Source organism: Onychostruthus taczanowskii, unplaced genomic scaffold (genome assembly GCF_017590055.1).
Source record: "Onychostruthus taczanowskii isolate IOZ18803 unplaced genomic scaffold, ASM1759005v1 scaffold192, whole genome shotgun sequence".
In the NCBI taxonomy this organism is placed as follows: Eukaryota; Metazoa; Chordata; class Aves; order Passeriformes; family Passeridae; genus Onychostruthus; species Onychostruthus taczanowskii.
In genome coordinates, this window is record NW_024499151.1 from 228,914 (window position 1) to 244,512 (window position 15,599).

Consider the following 15,599-nt stretch of genomic DNA (forward strand, 5'->3'; position numbering starts at 1 on the left):
CGTTTCCCTGAGGAAACTCCTCAGGTGTCTCAGAGCCTCTCAGAGGTGGCAGCATCTGCTGTTTTCCAGAAAAAAAGCCAATACTCATTCATTCTCCTTTTTCCCCCTCTTTTGGTTTGGTTTTCTGGGGTATTTTTTTAGGAAGTTTTTGTCTTTTTCTGCTCCATCTCATGAGTGAGGTGCCCACGGAGCAGATCTCCGAGGATTTATTCTGCAGGAAGGACATGGAGGTGGGGCTCACCTGATCCTGGGGGAGAAAAGGAAAAGGAGGTGAGTGGGGAAAGGGGAGGGAAAGGAAAGGGAAAGGGAGGAAAGGAAAGGAGAAAGGAGAGGAGAGGAGAGGAGAGGAGAGGAAGATGGGAAAGGAAAGGAAAGGAAAGGAAAGGAAAGGAAACTCAAACTTTGGGTGTTGAGCAGCCTGACTGCTCAGTGCTCACCTCTTGTGCCCAGATCAGCAAAGGAAATGATTGTTCTTATCACTGCTGGTGCTACTGCTTTATTCATAGAAACATGACATGATTCAGGTGGGAAGGGACCTTAAAGACGATCCCATTCCACTGTGCCAGGTTGTTCCAAACCCCATCCTGCCCTTGGGCACGGCCAGGAATCCAGGGGCAGCCACAGCTGCTCTGGGCACCCTGTGCCAGGGCCTGCCCACCCTCACAGCCAAGAATTCTTCTCTAATAATTCTTAATAATATTATTATTATTATTTTACAAGCTCATCTTTACTCTTCTGGCTCACCAAAAATGGAGCTGCACCCCAAGTTTAACCCCAGGAAAGCTCTTTTCCAATATCTAAACTTGCAGCAATCAGCACAAAGGCTCAGTCCCAGATCCGACAGGATGACTGATGCAAGCTGTCAGCCAATATTTGACTTTCCAGGTGAGATTAGATTTAGCTTTTAATTTAATATAAACATAAGGCGTGCAGTGCAAGGCACTTATTTCACAGGCACCTGCTCCCAGCCTTGTGCAGGCTCCTTAAAGACGTCCCTGCTCTTTTGGGGAGTTTCATCCCATTATCCAGTGGAGCTGGAAAATCCTGAGTGTTCTGAATCTCCTTAGGGAAGGACACAGCAAAGGTAAGATGCTGTTACAAGTCTATTTCCTCTTGAAAAATGATAGCAATTTTTGATGTAAATCAAGGAAAAAGCAGGTTTTACAGACAGTAAAGGCAGTTTGTATTTATATTTTCTCATTTAGTTTCATTAATTACTTTTATCCCCTGTATTTGAGCATGTGTGAGGGAATAACTGCAGAATGATCCATGTGCACGTGTACCTGCATCCTTGTGTGCACACAGGGCTGAATTCCTGAATTCTTGAATTGGAAAACATCCCAGATTTTTTATTAGCAATGAAAATTCATTGCCTCTTCCCCTTGGATGCAGCCAGCTCCTCGTTCTTGAGGATTGGAGTGGGAACAAAGGGCTTTTGGGGGAAGATTTCCACAGGTTTCAGGGCTTGGCTGGCCTGGAGAGCTGAAAGAATTGTTCACATTAAAGTGGGACAGCCTGGGAGGGAATGGGATCAGGTGGGAATGGCTCTGGTGGGAATAGGATCTGTGTGGGAATGGTATCAGGTGGGAATGGGATTGGGTAAGAGTAGGATCAGGTGGGAATGGCATCTGGTGGGAGTTAGATCTGGGTGGGAATGGGATCTGTGTGAGAATGGGATCTGGGTAGGAACAGATCTGTGTGGGAATGGGATCTGTGTGGGAATGGGATTTGTGTGAGAATGGGATCTGTGTGGGAATGAGATACATGTGGGAATGGGATCTGGGTAGGAACAGATCTGGGTGGGAATGGGATCTGTGTGAGAATGGGATCTGGGTGGAAATAGGATCTGGGTGGGAATGGGATCAGGGTGGGAATGGGATCTGGATGGGAACGGGATCTTTGTGGGAACAGGATCTGTGTAGGAATGGGATCTATGTGGAAACAGGCTCTGGTGGGAATGAGTTTTGGGTGTGAGTGAGTTTTGGGTGGGAATGAGAGCTGGTGGGAATGGGCTCTGAGTGGGAAGGAATGCTGGAGGGGGATTGTCCTCCTCTGTGACATACACCTGGTTCATGGGTCTGAGCAGGACTGGGGTCTGAATTTTGGGATAAATGGGATCAAACATGGCTTTGCAGTACCAGGCAGTGTCTCTTCCCCTTGGGGGACTGTCCCAAATGGTCCCTGAGGCCACTCCAGGGATGGAGTCTCAGCCCCCATGTCCCTCCCATGGTTTTGTCTTCTCCTCAGGAGGAATCCTTCTTCCCTTGGAGATTCCCCTCTGTAGGGAAGGGACAGTGCCACAAGCCCTGTGACAGGGCCATGGGGACCTTCACCAAAGTGTCCCACTGAGCAAAGGGACCTGAGTGGGCTCCAGGATGAGCAGAGGGATGGAGCAGCTCTGCTGGCAGGAAAGGCTGGCACAGCTGGCATTGTTCAGCTGCACAGGAGAAGCTTTGGGCTGAGCTCAGGGTGGCCTTGCAGGGCCTGAAGGAGCCCCAGGAAACCTGGGGAGAGACAATTTCCAGGGCATGCAGGGACAGCACCCAGGGAATGGCTGCCAGTGCCAGAGGGCAGGGCTGGATGGGATCTGGGCAATGAGGAATTGCTCCCTGGCAGGGTGGGCAGGGGCTGGGATGGAATTCCCAGAGCAGCTGGGGCTGCCCCTGGATCCCTGGCAGTGCCCAAGGCCAGGCTGGACACTGGGGCTGGAGCAGCCTGGCACAGGGGAAGGTGTCCCTGCCATGGCAGGGGTGGGAATGGGTGGGATTTGAGGTCTCTCCCAACAGAACCATTCCATGGTTCTGAGTAGGACCTCCTTGGGTCTCTGAACATACTGAACCACTCAGAGATGGAGATTCTCAGCTGAGCTAAAGCTGCACCTTCAAGTGTCAGAAGGTGGCTGTTACTAGATAATTGACATAACACTGACAAAATACTCCACACCAACAATTTTAATGCAGACATCTGAGTAAAAAGAGTATTTTCTTGTCTTTAGCAGCATAATTGGCAAGGATGGCCAAGCTGCAGAACTTCACTTGGGCAGTGGAAGATATTTTCAAGGAAACCTTCCTCAATTACATGAACAGCTGGAGGAGGAACATGACAGAAGCAGCGAATAAACTGCAGGCTGAGGTGGCTGCTGAAAACTTTGACTACGTTATCCTCTACCTGATGGTGATGATTGGGATGTTCTCCTTCATCATCGTGGCCATCCTGGTGAGCACTGTGAAATCCAAGAGGAGGGAGCACTCCAATGATCCCTATCACCAGTACATCGTGGAGGACTGGGGGGAGAAGTACAAGAACCAGGTTCTGAACCCAGAAGATCTCAAGTGTGTGATCCATGAAAACCTGGGGGCAAGGGATAAAACAAGTCCAGAGTCACCTTGACTTTCTGGAACACCAGCAGTGAGGGATTCATGGAGTCACACAGAGGGAACTCGCTGGAATTCCAAAGAGCTGTGGGAGTGTTGGTTAAATTTACACATAGGTCAATGGATAATGGAGTCCTGAGGAAATCAATGTCATGGTTCCCGTGAGGATCTTGGCAAAGTCCAAGAAAAGTCTGTGATTGTGCTTCCCTTTGATAGTCTGTCCTTTGGGAAATAAAGCCATGACAGGGATAACTTGATTATTTGAGCATTTTTTAAATCCACAAGCAGATCTGGATGTTTCCACCTCAGAATAACTGTGAATTAGTGCTGGTCAAAAGTGCCAATTTAGATCCACACTGCGTGACTCAAAACCACTTTAAAAATAACCTGAAAATGTCCAGTGAAATCTCCAATCTCCACTCATTGACTGAGGAAGCAATTAGGGAATGAATCACAGGAAGGACCTGATACCTGCACACACTCACTTCCCACTCCTTTTTAGTGATCTGATTCCTACTTTCAGTCATGTTAAATAATAAATGACAAAGGGCTTCTTTTCTTTGGGAGCCTTTGGCTTGTCTTCACCACAGGTTTTGAGATTTGAGCTGATACCATCACACTCCAGATGTGCTGGAGGTGCAAAACCAGCAGGATGAAGGAAGGGATTTCTTCTACTTAGCTTGTGTGAGACCCCACCTGCAGAGCTGCCCCTGGATCAACACCAGAAAAAGGTGGAGATGCTGGAGAGTCCAGAGCTGTTTCACAGAGCTCCTCTGCTCTGAGCCAGGCTGGGAGAGCTGGGGGTGCTCACCTGGAGAGGAGAAGCTCCAGGGAAAGCTCAGAGCCCCTGGCAGGGCCTGAAGGGGCTCCAGGAGAGCTGCAGAGGCAGTTCTCACATAGTAATGAATTGATAGGACAAGGGGAAATGGCCTTAAATTGCAGCAGGGCAGGTTTATGTCAGATGTTAGGAAGAAATTATTTAGTATGAGGGTGGTGAGTCCCTGACACAGGCTGCCCAGAGAGGCTGTGGACTCTTTAGTATGAGGGTGGTGAGGCCCTGACACAGGCTGCCCAGAGAGGCTGTGGACTCCACATTCCTGGAAATGTTTAATGCCAGTCTGGACAGGGCATGGAGCAACCTGGGATAGTGGAAGGTGTCCAGGCTGCTCCAGCCCCAGTGTCCAGCCTGGCCTTGGGCACTGCCAGGGATCCAGGGGCAGCCCCAGCTGCTCTGGGAATTCCATCCCAGACCCTGCCCACCCTGCCAGGGAGGAAATTGTTCCTAATATCTGATCTAAACCTGTAATTTTTCAGTTGGAAGCCATTCCCTGGGTGCTGTCCCTGCATCCCCTGGAAATTGTCTCTCTCCAGGTTTCCTGGGGCTCCTTCAGGCCCTGCAAGGCCACCCTGAGCTCAGCCCAAAGCTTCTCCTGTGCAGCTGAACAATCCCAGCTGTGCCAGCCTTTCCTGCCAGCAGAGCTGCTCCATCCCTCTGCTCATCCTGGAGCCTCCTCTGGGCTCTCTGCAGCAGCTCCAGCTCCTCCCTGTGCTGGGACAGGGCTGGGGCAGCTCTGCAGGTGGGCTCTCACCTGAGGGGCACAATCCCAATCCCTTTCCTGATCCCCAGCTGCGCTCTGGGACCTCGCCGCGGTGCTTTCGGGAGCTGCTTTAGAGCAGAACTGTTAATTTTGAGGGAGAAAAGCCGAGCCCCGCCATGCCCAGCGCCGCAGCCGAGCGGGCGGAGCGGCCCCGGCCGGGCCCGGCGCTGCCGCTGCCGGGAGCTCCGTGAGGGAGCGCCGCCCCCGCTGCCATGGCCGCCCGGAGGTAGGACCGGCCCGGAGCTCTTCCTTCCTCCCTTCCTCCCTCCCTTCCTTCCCCTCACGGCTCCGCGGGGCTCTGGCGGACCCCGGCTGGCATCGCCGCCAGCTCCAAGCGCTCCGCTCCCGCAGGCTCGGCCGCTCTCCCGGGCCGGGCCTGCTGCCTGCCCTGCCCGGCCTGCCGCTGCCCCTTCTCCACCCCGTCCTTGCTCTCCAGGCCTCGTCCTTTCTCTCCGAGCCCTCTCCCGTCTCATGCATCCTCCCTTCCCTCTCTCCAGTCCCTTCCGTGTTGCTCACCCCGCTTTCCTCCATCTCCAGCCCCTCTTTGCTCTCCACCCGCCCTTGCTCTCAGTCCCCACGCTGTTGTTCTTCAGCCTCTTCCTTTCCCTCCAGCCCCCTTACTCGATATCCAGCGCTCCCTCCTTGTTCACCAGCCTCCTTTCCTAGTTCTCCATCGCCTTCCTTCCCCTCCAGCCCTCCCACTTTTGTTCTCCACTCCCTGCCTTTCCCTTCAGGCCCCCCTCCTTATTCTCCCCCTACTCTCCAGCACCCATTTGTTGTTCTCCATCCCCGTTCCTTGTTCCCCAGTCCCCCTTCCTTTCTCTTCAGCCCCCCTTCCTTTCTCTCCATCCCCTTTCCTTGCTCTGCACCCCCTGATTTTCTTGCTTTCCACCCTCCCTCCTTGTTCCCCAGTCCCTTCTTTTCCAGCCCAGGACAGAGCTGGGCTGGGATCCAGGGGCAGCCCCAGCTGCTCTGGGAATTCCATCCCAGCCCCTGCCCACCCTGCCAGGGGACAGTCCCTAATTCTCAAGATCCCATCCAACCCTGCCCTCTGGCAGTCTAAAACCATTGCTCCTTGTCTTGGTACTCTCTGCCCATATAAAAAGTCCCTCTCCCTCCTTTTTAGCACTGGAATGGGCTCTAAGGTCTCCCTGGAATTGTCCCTTCTCCAGGCTGGACAATCCCAATTCTCCAGCCTGTTTCCAGAGCTGAGGGCCTCTAGTTGTGGGATCATCTTTGTGATCCCTGGTGATGTCATGGTGGAAGAGTCTGATGTGCCCCTGGCATTTCTGGTTTGGTTTTTTTTTTTATTATTATTATTTTAATCCAACCAATGTTAATGAAACATCCCATCTGCTCTGTTCCTGTTTTCCAGACTTTGGAGTATGTGAGGAGCTACTGGAGGAATCACTCATCTTTTAATTTCTGCTTCAGCAGGTATGAAGATCTTGATGTTTTTTTAAATCGTTTTGATGTTGCTTGAGTTGGAACCTTGAGTTGATCCAGAATCAGAATCAGGTTTGGGTTGGAAAGGACCTTAAAGATCATGTCATTCCAAGCCCTGCCATGAGCAGGGACACCTTCCACGTTGCTGAGAGTCCCATCCAGCCTGGCCTTGGTGAGTGCCACCCCTTTTCTAGCTCAGAAAAGTCACATTTAAGTGCACTCAGATAACTCAGTAACTCGGTGCTTTCCAAGGCCTGGTGGCTGGAGTTGTTCAGCAGTCCCCAAAGGAATATCTCCAGCCCCATTTTGTGGGAATGGTGGAGTTCTTGGCAGGCAGGGCGAGATGTGCAGCCTGCCAGGACACCTCCAGGGGCTTTGGATGCTGTGGCTGTTCTGTGGATGTTCTGTGGTGCCTCGGGGCTGTTCGTGCTCTGCAGACAATGCCCTGAGAGCCTGGGCTGGGCTGTGCTTCCTGGGGAGGGCTGGAGCTGCAATCCAGGCTGGCATTCAATTCCCTCCTCCACCACAGGCCTCCCACGTGCCTGGGGCTGCCTGTGGGGCTGTGTTGCACAAGGCAGAGCAGGGCAGAGATCCTGGGGCTGGAATCAGGGCTAATTCCAAGCTCTGGGATGTGGTGCACCCTCCCTGAGGGACACGAGCCTCTGGAATGAGCCTGCTCTGCCTGCAGAGGATCCCAGAGGATTTGGGGTTCACAGGGAATTGCTTTCACAGCAATCCCTGAGGTGGGATCTGGCCAGACCCTCTCCTCTTTCCCATCTGCAGGAGCCTGATCTGCTTCACCAGACAGAATTCCCTGGGACAAGGCTGCATACAGAGCCCAGAATCCCAAAATCCCAGCATGGTTTGGGATGAGAGGGAACTTAAAGCCCATCCAGTGCCATAGGCATAGGAACACCTTCCACTGTGCCAGGCTGCTCCAAACCCCATCCAGCCTGGCCTGGGGCACTGCCAGGGCTGGGGCAGGCACTGTGGCATGGCTCTGCTCATGACCACCTCCCATTTGGAAAGGAATAAATCTCCAGAGGGGACCTGGCAGTGAGCAGGCAGTGCCTGGCAGGGCAGTCCCAGGAATCCCTGGCAGCCTGCTGCTGTGTTATCCCAGCTCATGGAGCTGGCAGGGAATGGCAGAGCCTGCTGCTGTGTTACCCCAGCTCATGGAGCATCTCTCAGGGAATGGCAGAGCCTGCTGCTGTGTTACCCCAGCTCATGGAGCATCTCTCAGGGAATGGCAGAGCCTGCTGCTGTGTTACCCCAGCTCATGGAGCATCTCTCAGGGAATGGCAGAGCCTGCTGCTGTGTTACCCCAGCTCATGGAGCATCTCTCAGGGAATGGCAGAGCCTGCTGCTGTGTTACCCCAGCTCATGGAGCATCTCTCAGGGAATGGCAGAGCCTGCTGCTGTGTTACCCCAGCTCATGGAGCATCTCTCAGGGAATGGCAGAGCCTGCTGCTGTGTTACCCCAGCTCATGGAGCATCTCTCAGGGAATGGCAGAGCCTGCTGCTGTGTTACCCCAGCTCATGGAGCATCTCTCAGGGAATGGCAGAGCCTGCTGCTGTGTTACCCCAGCTCATGGAGCATCTCTCAGGGAATGGCAGAGCCTGCTGCTGTGTTACCCCAGCTCATGGAGCATCTCTCAGGGAATGGCAGAGCCTGCTGCTGTGTTACCCCAGCTCATGGAGCATCTCTCAGGGAATGGCAGAGCCTGCTGCTGTGTTACCCCAGCTCATGGAGCATCTCTCAGGGAATGGCAGAGCCTGCTGCTGTGTTACCCCAGCTCATGGAGCATCTCTCAGGGAATGGCAGAGCCTGCTGCTGTGTTACCCCAGCTCATGGAGCATCTCTCAGGGAATGGCAGAGCCTGCTGCTGTGTTACCCCAGCTCATGGAGCATCTCTCAGGGAATGGCAGAGCCTGCTGCTGTGTTACCCCAGCTCATGGAGCATCTCTCAGGGAATGGCAGAGCCTGCTGCTCGTGTCTCTCCTCACGTGGCTGCACACCAGAGCTCCTTGCAGGTGAGGGGAGGGAGCAGTGCCCTTGTGTGGGGCCCAGGCCCTGTGTTTGCCTGCATTTCCCTGGGCAGGGAACAATGCCTGCCTGTGGATGTGTTCCCTGCTCCTTTCTGTGCCTTATCTCCTCGGGAAAGGCAAACACACCATTCCAGCTGTTGATTTAAGATACCCCAGCCTTGAAAAAGCAGTGTTGGAGCTTTCTGCTCTTGAACTGATAACCTCAGTGCTCATAAATGGTGTTTTTTAAGTGTGAAGGGAATCCTAGAATCCTGGAATGGTTTGGATTGGAAGGGATTTCAAAGCTCATCCAGCCTCCATGGGCTGGGACACCTTGCACTAATCCCAGGCTGCTCCAAGCCCCAGTGTCCAACCTGGCCTTGGACTCTGCCAGGGGTCCAGGGGCAGCCACAACTGCTCTGGGCAAAATCCTCCCCTTTCCCAGGGGTGGCATGGGATGATCTCCAAGGTCCTTCCAACCCAGATTGGTCCTTCCAATCATCCTGTGATTCCATGAAGTGAAAATACCTTTTCTTGGAAGTGTAGCAGCACTGGCTCTTTTCACAACCACCCTGACATTTTCCCAGCAGGAGAAGGAGCTGCACAATCAGGATCAGCACAGGAACAGTGACTGATGAACAGGAATTTGGTGGTGGCTGCCACCCCAGGGCTTTGGTACAGCTGGGTCTTGCTCACTCTGGAGGAGTGGGAATGTTTCCAGAGGGGTCTCAGCAGGGTGAGAGGGAAAAGGAGAGGAGAGGATGCTCTGGCTGGAGAAATTACAAAATCTGCCCAGAAACTGAGCAGGACAGGAACTGCAAGAACATTTAATTTCTGCAGGGAGCTCAGCAGCTGCTCTATGGCGTGCTGCTGATTTATTCAGCTGAGCTTTTCACGGTGCTGGAGTGTTCTCTCCTGCCTTTCCATGGACAGCAAAGGCCTCCAGGGGTTAATTTGGATTCCAGCAGCTAAGCAGAGAGCCCAAGGCAGTGCTGTGTGTGCTGCAGGCTTTTCATCCCAGGAATTCAGCTCTGGAATGGTTGGTGACCACTCAGGGCTCCAGGGAGCGCTTGCCTTGCTAACCTCTGTATTTACAAACTGTTAGTATGGAGAATTAAATTAATCAACCACAGAGGACTGAGAAATTAGAGGATTAATTCGATGTTCAGGCTCCAAACAGAGCAGGTGGGCTTGGAAATCCTCAAAGAAGCTCCTGTGTGTCCTCAGTCCCAGCAGAGGCAGGCAGGGGCAGCACACACGGCTCCAGCTTCCTAAGGCAGCCGTGCTTTCCATGTTTTCCATGGGGCAGCTGTCAGGGTGTGGAATTCCAGCCCCAGCACCTGCTCTGGGCTGTCAAAGCCCTGTCCTGCTCCTGTCCCTGAGCCCCAGAAAGTCCCTGAGGTCACTGGGGATTGCTGGGGATGAGCCCCTCCCAGGGCAGGGTGGGCTAATTAGCAGCTTGCCTAATTCTCTTTGAATTTCTGTTTCTCCAGGAGTTCATTCTGCTTTGTTTTCCATTTCTGCAAGAGTTCATTCTGCTTTGTTTTCCATGTCTCCAAGATGTTCCTGCCCTGCCCTGTGCCTCCAGGAGTGTAACCCCCCCAGTCCTGGGGCACCCCACAGCTGAGATGGTGGCCTTTAACTGGAAGGTGAGGCTGGGGCAGGTTCCCAAAGCAGGGAAGGCTGCTCTTTGCGTGGAGGATGTGTTGGGTGGGTTCTGATGGTTCCCTTCCCAGGGGAGGGTTGTTTAACCCCCACACTCTCAGGGACAGGGGATTTCCTCTTGTCCTTCCTTGCCAGATGTGCTTGCCCCAGGATTTGCTGTTGGGGCCTCCCATGTTAGACCTGAGCTCTGCTCAGCCCTGCTGCTCCTGCCTTTCCTCTTTCCAGGTTTTTCTCTGGCTACACTTCCCTCAGCTGCTTTTGTTACTGGAGGGCAATTTCTCCACTGGGTTTTTGGGGGTTTTGGGGTCATTGTGTCAGGCACCACAGTGTTGGAGCAGGTACCTCCTGCAAGGTGCTGCTGCAGAGAGCCCAGAGGAGGCTCCAGGATGAGCAGAGGGATGGAGCAGCTCTGCTGGCAGGAAAGGCTGGCACAGCTGGGATTGTTCAGCTGCACAGGAGAAGCTTTGGGCTGAGCTCAGGGTGGCCTTGCAGGGCCTGAAGGAGCCCCAGGAAACCTGGAGAGAGACAATTTCCAGGGGATGCAGGGACAGCACCCAGGGAATGGCTGCCAGTGCCAGAGGGCAGGGCTGGATGGGATCTGGGCAATGAGGAATTGTTCCCTGGCAGGGTGGGCAGGGGCTGGGATGGAATTCCCAGAGCAGCTGGGGCTGCCCCTGGATCCCTGGCAGTGCCCAAGGCCAGGCTGGACACTGGGGCTGGAGCAGCCTGGCACAGGGGAACTGGATGAGGTTTGAAATCCCTTCCACTCCAAATAATTCCATGACTCTGTAATTAACAATTTGAACTCATTAAATCACATTTCCCCCCAGCCCTGGTGTTGCAGAGCTGTGGCCTCAGAGCTGCTGCCTCTGTGATTGTGAGGAGATTTGCAGAGCCTGGTGCTGTTTTTCCAAGCTCCCTGCTGGTGTAGGGACACAAGGCTTGGCCCAAATTCAGAGCTTTGATGTGTCCTGACAGCTTTGGGATATCCTGAGGGAACAGGGTGAATTCCAAGTTCACAGAGTTACCACAAAACCTTGGAATATCCTGGTGGGAAGGGAGCCACAGGGATCACCCAGTCCGAGCCTTGGCCCTACACAACCCCACCCCATCCCTGGGGCCTGCTCAGTGCCCACCACCCATTTCCACTGGATTTTCCTCTCCAAGTCCATGCTTTTATAGAATTGAAACACTCTGTGCAATTCCAGGCATTCAAAACTGGTACAGCAATCCTTGGATTTGTCACTTTTCTGCCAATTTAAAGGTATTTATCTGCACCTTTCATATCTGAGCAGGTTCATTACAAAATTGCTGTGAATTAAGATTTCCTGGAGTGTTTTTGGGGATCCCATCTGAGAGCTGATGCCAAGGGATCCATCACTTGTGAGGATTCTTCAGAAGCATTTCCACTTTCACAATTTCCCTAAAATACTCAGCTCTTCCCTTTTTTTTCAGCTCCAGATGGTGCAAATATTGCTGCAAAATGAGCAAAAGGAGTTCAGGACTTGAGGGAAGGGGATTTTTCTTTGGCTTTCTTGCTCTGCCTGGTTTAATTCCCCACAGAAATAAAAATCATGGTGAGAGAGGAGCATTACTGTTGGAATGGAAGATGCAGAACATCCCTATAAATTCATTTTTAATTGCCCAAGAGTTCCAGAAGTGCCTAAACAGATTTTTTGGCATTCCAGGCTCTGGAGAACTTCCCACTGCTGATGTACATTTTGGCAGCTAAAACATTGATCCTTTGCTTGGCCTTTGCTGGAGTCAAAATGTACCAGAGCAAGAAAATTGAGGAGAAACTGAAGAGGGAACGTGAGGAGAAACTGAAAGCAGAAGGAGAGAAGAAGGATGAGTGAAGAGTGCCTCAGGTATGGAACTGATCCCACTTCCTGGGCTTGGACAATGACATTGCTAATCCCAGTGGGATTGATTTGGATTTTGGATCCCAAAATGAGCTCTTGGAATATTTGGGATGTTTCAGGGGATTTGTTCTCTCATTCTTTGTGGGATTCCTGGGCTTGAACAATGGCATTGGTGGGATTGATTTGGATTTTGGATCCCAAAATGAGCTCTTGGAATATTTGGGATGTTTCAGGGGATTTGTTCTCTCATTCTTTGTGGGAGTTACATGAGCCATTGTCCTGTTTGAGGATGTTTTAGCACAATATTCCCTGGGTTTTTGTGCCTGGTGCACAAAGAGGGGGATAAATTGGGAATAACTGCAGGGGAGCAGCCAGGCAGGATGCTGCAATCAGAGCTCTGAGCCTGAAGTCACAAAATAAAGAGAGAAAATAATCAGCCTTTCTAAGAGGAGTGAAATTATTGACAGCTTGGGGGTGGTTTAGCTGGAAAGGGAAAATTCCACACCTGGAATTCCCAAAGGGACAGGTTCTGCCATGGAACATCCACCACGTAGAACTCCCTGAGAAAAATGCACATTTTTTCTGCTTGAAAGAGCAAAATGAATGTTACAAAATTCCCTAAATTTGGGATTTTCATTCTGAAATTCCTGAGCTCCTCCCCTCTGTTTCCAAAGTTGAAGCAATCCCTGCGTTCTTGGAGCAAATCCATGAACAGAATGAGTCCTGCCTGCTGCTTGGATTCTATTCCCTGCCTTGCTTGTCATTTTTGGAGCAGTTTGCTTCACTTCTCCCTGTTCTGCAGCAAAATGGGAATTCTATTCCTGCCTGCCCTTTGGAAGCTCAGTGGGAGTTTGATGTCATGTTGCTCTTTATTGAAATAAAATCTTATTTCCCTTTCTGAGGTCATCCCTTCCCATCTAAAGACACTTAAAAACCTTTCCTAGATTTTATTTCCACCCTGTCACTGTTTTATTCCTTTTATTCCCAAGGATTGGGAATTGTGCCTAAAAATGAGGCCCTGGGAATAACCATGGGAACGAATTTTTTTCTATCTACACACACACACAAAAAAACCCCAAAACAAAAAATAAAAACCAAAACAAACCAATCCATTTACACACACAAAAAAAAACAACCCAAAACAAAAAATAAAAACCAAAACAAACCAAAAAACACCAAACAAAACCCCCCAAAAAAACCAAAACCAAAGGGGTTTTTCAGTCTCCTGCTTCCAGCAGATTCAGGACTTGGCTTTGGGGCAGATTTTGGGCCCTTCCCTGGAAAAGGAAAGGTTGGGCAGGGCTTGGAGCAGCCTGGGAAGGTTGGAGGTGGCAGGGGTGGATGGGATGAGATTTAAGATCCCTCTAACCCAAACCAGGCTGGGATTTTGGGGTTCTGTGCAGTGTTATCCCAGGGAATTCTGTTTGGCAAACCCCACAGCTCCAGGGATTTGTGCCCCAAAACCTCAGTGCCCAGCAGGTGACACCACCCTTGGTGTTCAAACCTCTCTGATCCCACAGAAATTCACTTCCCAGTCCCCAGAGCTGCCCAGCAGAGGTTCTATCCTTCCTAAATTCTGGGATTCAGAGGGAGCAATTCCCCCATGGAGCTGGGAACAGCTCCATGGGCACTGGGGCCCCTGTGCTCTCCCTCTTGTGCCTGCTCTTCTCACTGCTCTGTCCCCACCCTGCAGGTTCCTGACACTTGGAATGCCTTCCCAGGAGGATGAAGCCTTCCTGGAAAAGAAGGATGGGTAACCTCAGAGTGACACTTAAATTATCTCTGTTTTTATATGTACAGCAAAGCAGCTGAGCCTCCATTTATGCAATAATAATAAAAAAAAAAGTCTTTGTTTAAAAAATAAACGTGGGTGCTGCTTCCTCAAAGGACTGGAGCTGCAAGGGGAGGCACTTGGGAAAGATCAGCTGCAAGGAGGTGGCTGGGATGGAAGAGGAAAACACTCTGGAGGGAAAAATGGAGGAGAAAAATGCTCTGGATGTATCTTGGGAGGCTCCAAAGCTCGTGGAGAGGCAGAAGGAAGTGGAGAGAGCTCAGTGCAGCTTTTGCAGGTGCTTCCTGCAAGGGTCAGGCTGTGGGACCTGCATGGAATCACGTGGACAATGCCAGGAGAGGAGCAGCTCCAGGCACTTGGTGCATCCAGGACTTCCTGGGCTCCATGGAGATCACAGAAGGAGTTTCATGGCAAGAGGTTTATCCTGAGAAATCTCTTTGGTTCCCTGTTCTCTGCTCAGCCTAGGGGCAGCTGTTCCTGCCTCTGCAGTGGCACCAAATCCTGGAGAAGTTGGGCATGGAATCCTGGAATGGTTTGGGTTGGAAGAGACCCAAAATCACCTAAAATCACCTTGTTCCACCCCTGCCATGGCAGGGACACCTTCCCCTGTGCCAGGCTGCTCCAGCCCCAGTGTCCAGCCTGGCCTTGGGCACTGCCAGGGATCCAGGGGCAGCCCCAGCTGCTCTGGGAATTCCATCCCAGCCCCTGCCCACCCTGCCAGGGAGCAATTCCTCATTGCCAAGATCCCATCAAATCCTACTCTGAAGCCATTCCCTGGCTCCTGTCCCTCCATCCCTTGTCCCCAGTCCCTCTGCAGCTCTCCTGGAGCCCCTTCAGGCCCTGCCAGGGGCTCTGAGCTCTCCCTGGAGTTTCTCCCTCTCCTGGACACTCCCAGCTCTCCCAGCCTGGCTCCAGAGCAGATTTTATTTCTCTGTTCATCAACAGAGAAACAGCAATAAAGGCTCAGGTGTGGCAGTGCCTGAGGTGCCTTCACATCCCCGTTTCCATTCCAAAGCACTTCCTGCATGCTCCTGGGAGTTAAGGAGAAGCAGAATTTTTGCAGGGCAGGGGGGAGAGGAGGGAAGAGGAAGGCTGGAGAGCCCTTGGAGGAGCCCTGAGCCCAGCCCTCACCTGAGCAGGGAGCACAGGGGATGCTCAGGGAGCTCCCTGGAAGTGCAGGGATGTTCAAATCTCCCTTTTCCTGCTGTCTCCTTGGAGACTGGAGAACAAAAGCAGTGCAGAAAGCCATTCCCAGCACAGAGAAATGTCCTGCTGTGCTGTATCCTGCTGGATCCTAGAGAAATACCCTGCTCCAGCTCCTCAGGGCTGCCAGGCTCAGGAATTCCCAGAATCCCAGGGAATCCAGCAGTTCCCCTCTGCTCCCAGCACTCACCTGTGCATGCCAAGGTGAACTGGGGGGGATTGAATTCAGTTCCTGTGGTGCCAGAACAGCCTGGTGCCCACCTCCCTGAGGGAACACAGGAATTCTGCTGGAGCCACCCTCCCAAACCTCCCCGGGGAATTGTCAGCTCTGGTGACACCAGTGGCTCAGCTCTGTGCACTCACTGGTTGGTTTTGGATATTAGCCCAAATCTGGAGTTTTTAGGCTGTCCAGAGTAGATTTTTCTAGGAAAAAAAATAATAATAGTGCTGAGGAATTTTTTTTGAGCTTTTCAACTACTGCTCTGTGAGCAGAAATCACAATATCTATTTATCTATTTTTAGAATCCCAGAGTGGTTTGGAGTGGAAGGGATTTTAAGGATCAGCCAGTGCCACCCCTGGCATGGCAGGGACACCTTCCCCTGTGCCAGGCTGCTCCAGCCCCAGTGTCCA

General features: G+C 52.1%; 2 protein-coding genes across 3 annotated transcripts; both read left to right on the plus strand.

Moving 5' to 3' along the window:
* The first annotated feature begins 3,012 nt into the window (after positions 1–3,012).
* Positions 3,013–3,390, plus strand: KCNE2 (potassium voltage-gated channel subfamily E regulatory subunit 2). The gene has a single exon (XM_041402106.1). The coding sequence runs from the start codon at positions 3,013–3,015 to the stop codon at positions 3,388–3,390; it is 378 nt and encodes a 125-aa protein (XP_041258040.1).
* A 1,652-nt stretch (positions 3,391–5,042) lies between these two features.
* Positions 5,043–13,834, plus strand: SMIM11A (small integral membrane protein 11A). 2 transcript variants are annotated; one of them, XM_041402107.1, is made up of 5 exons: positions 5,043–5,198; positions 6,348–6,409; positions 10,007–10,095; positions 11,800–11,979; positions 13,667–13,834. In XM_041402107.1, exons 3-4 carry the CDS (start codon positions 10,075–10,077, stop codon positions 11,965–11,967), a joined length of 189 nt encoding a protein of 62 aa, XP_041258041.1. In that variant the 5' UTR covers positions 5,043–5,198; positions 6,348–6,409; positions 10,007–10,074; the 3' UTR covers positions 11,968–11,979; positions 13,667–13,834. The 2 variants fall into 2 exon arrangements, with proteins under 2 accessions (XP_041258041.1, XP_041258042.1); XM_041402108.1 differs by lacking the exons at positions 5,043–5,198; positions 6,348–6,409 and adding an exon at positions 9,827–9,888.
* The last annotated feature ends 1,765 nt before the right edge of the window (positions 13,835–15,599 follow it).

Coding starts and splice junctions, on each gene's coding strand:
- KCNE2 (XM_041402106.1), top strand. CDS start 3,013: ATGGCCAAGCTGCAGAACTTCACTTGGGCAGTGGAAGATATTTTCAAG.
- SMIM11A (XM_041402107.1), top strand. CDS start 10,075: ATGGTGGCCTTTAACTGGAAG. Junction 10,096..11,799: donor TGGTGGCCTTTAACTGGAAG/GTGAGGCTGGGG, acceptor TTGGCATTCCAG/GCTCTGGAGAACTTCCCACT.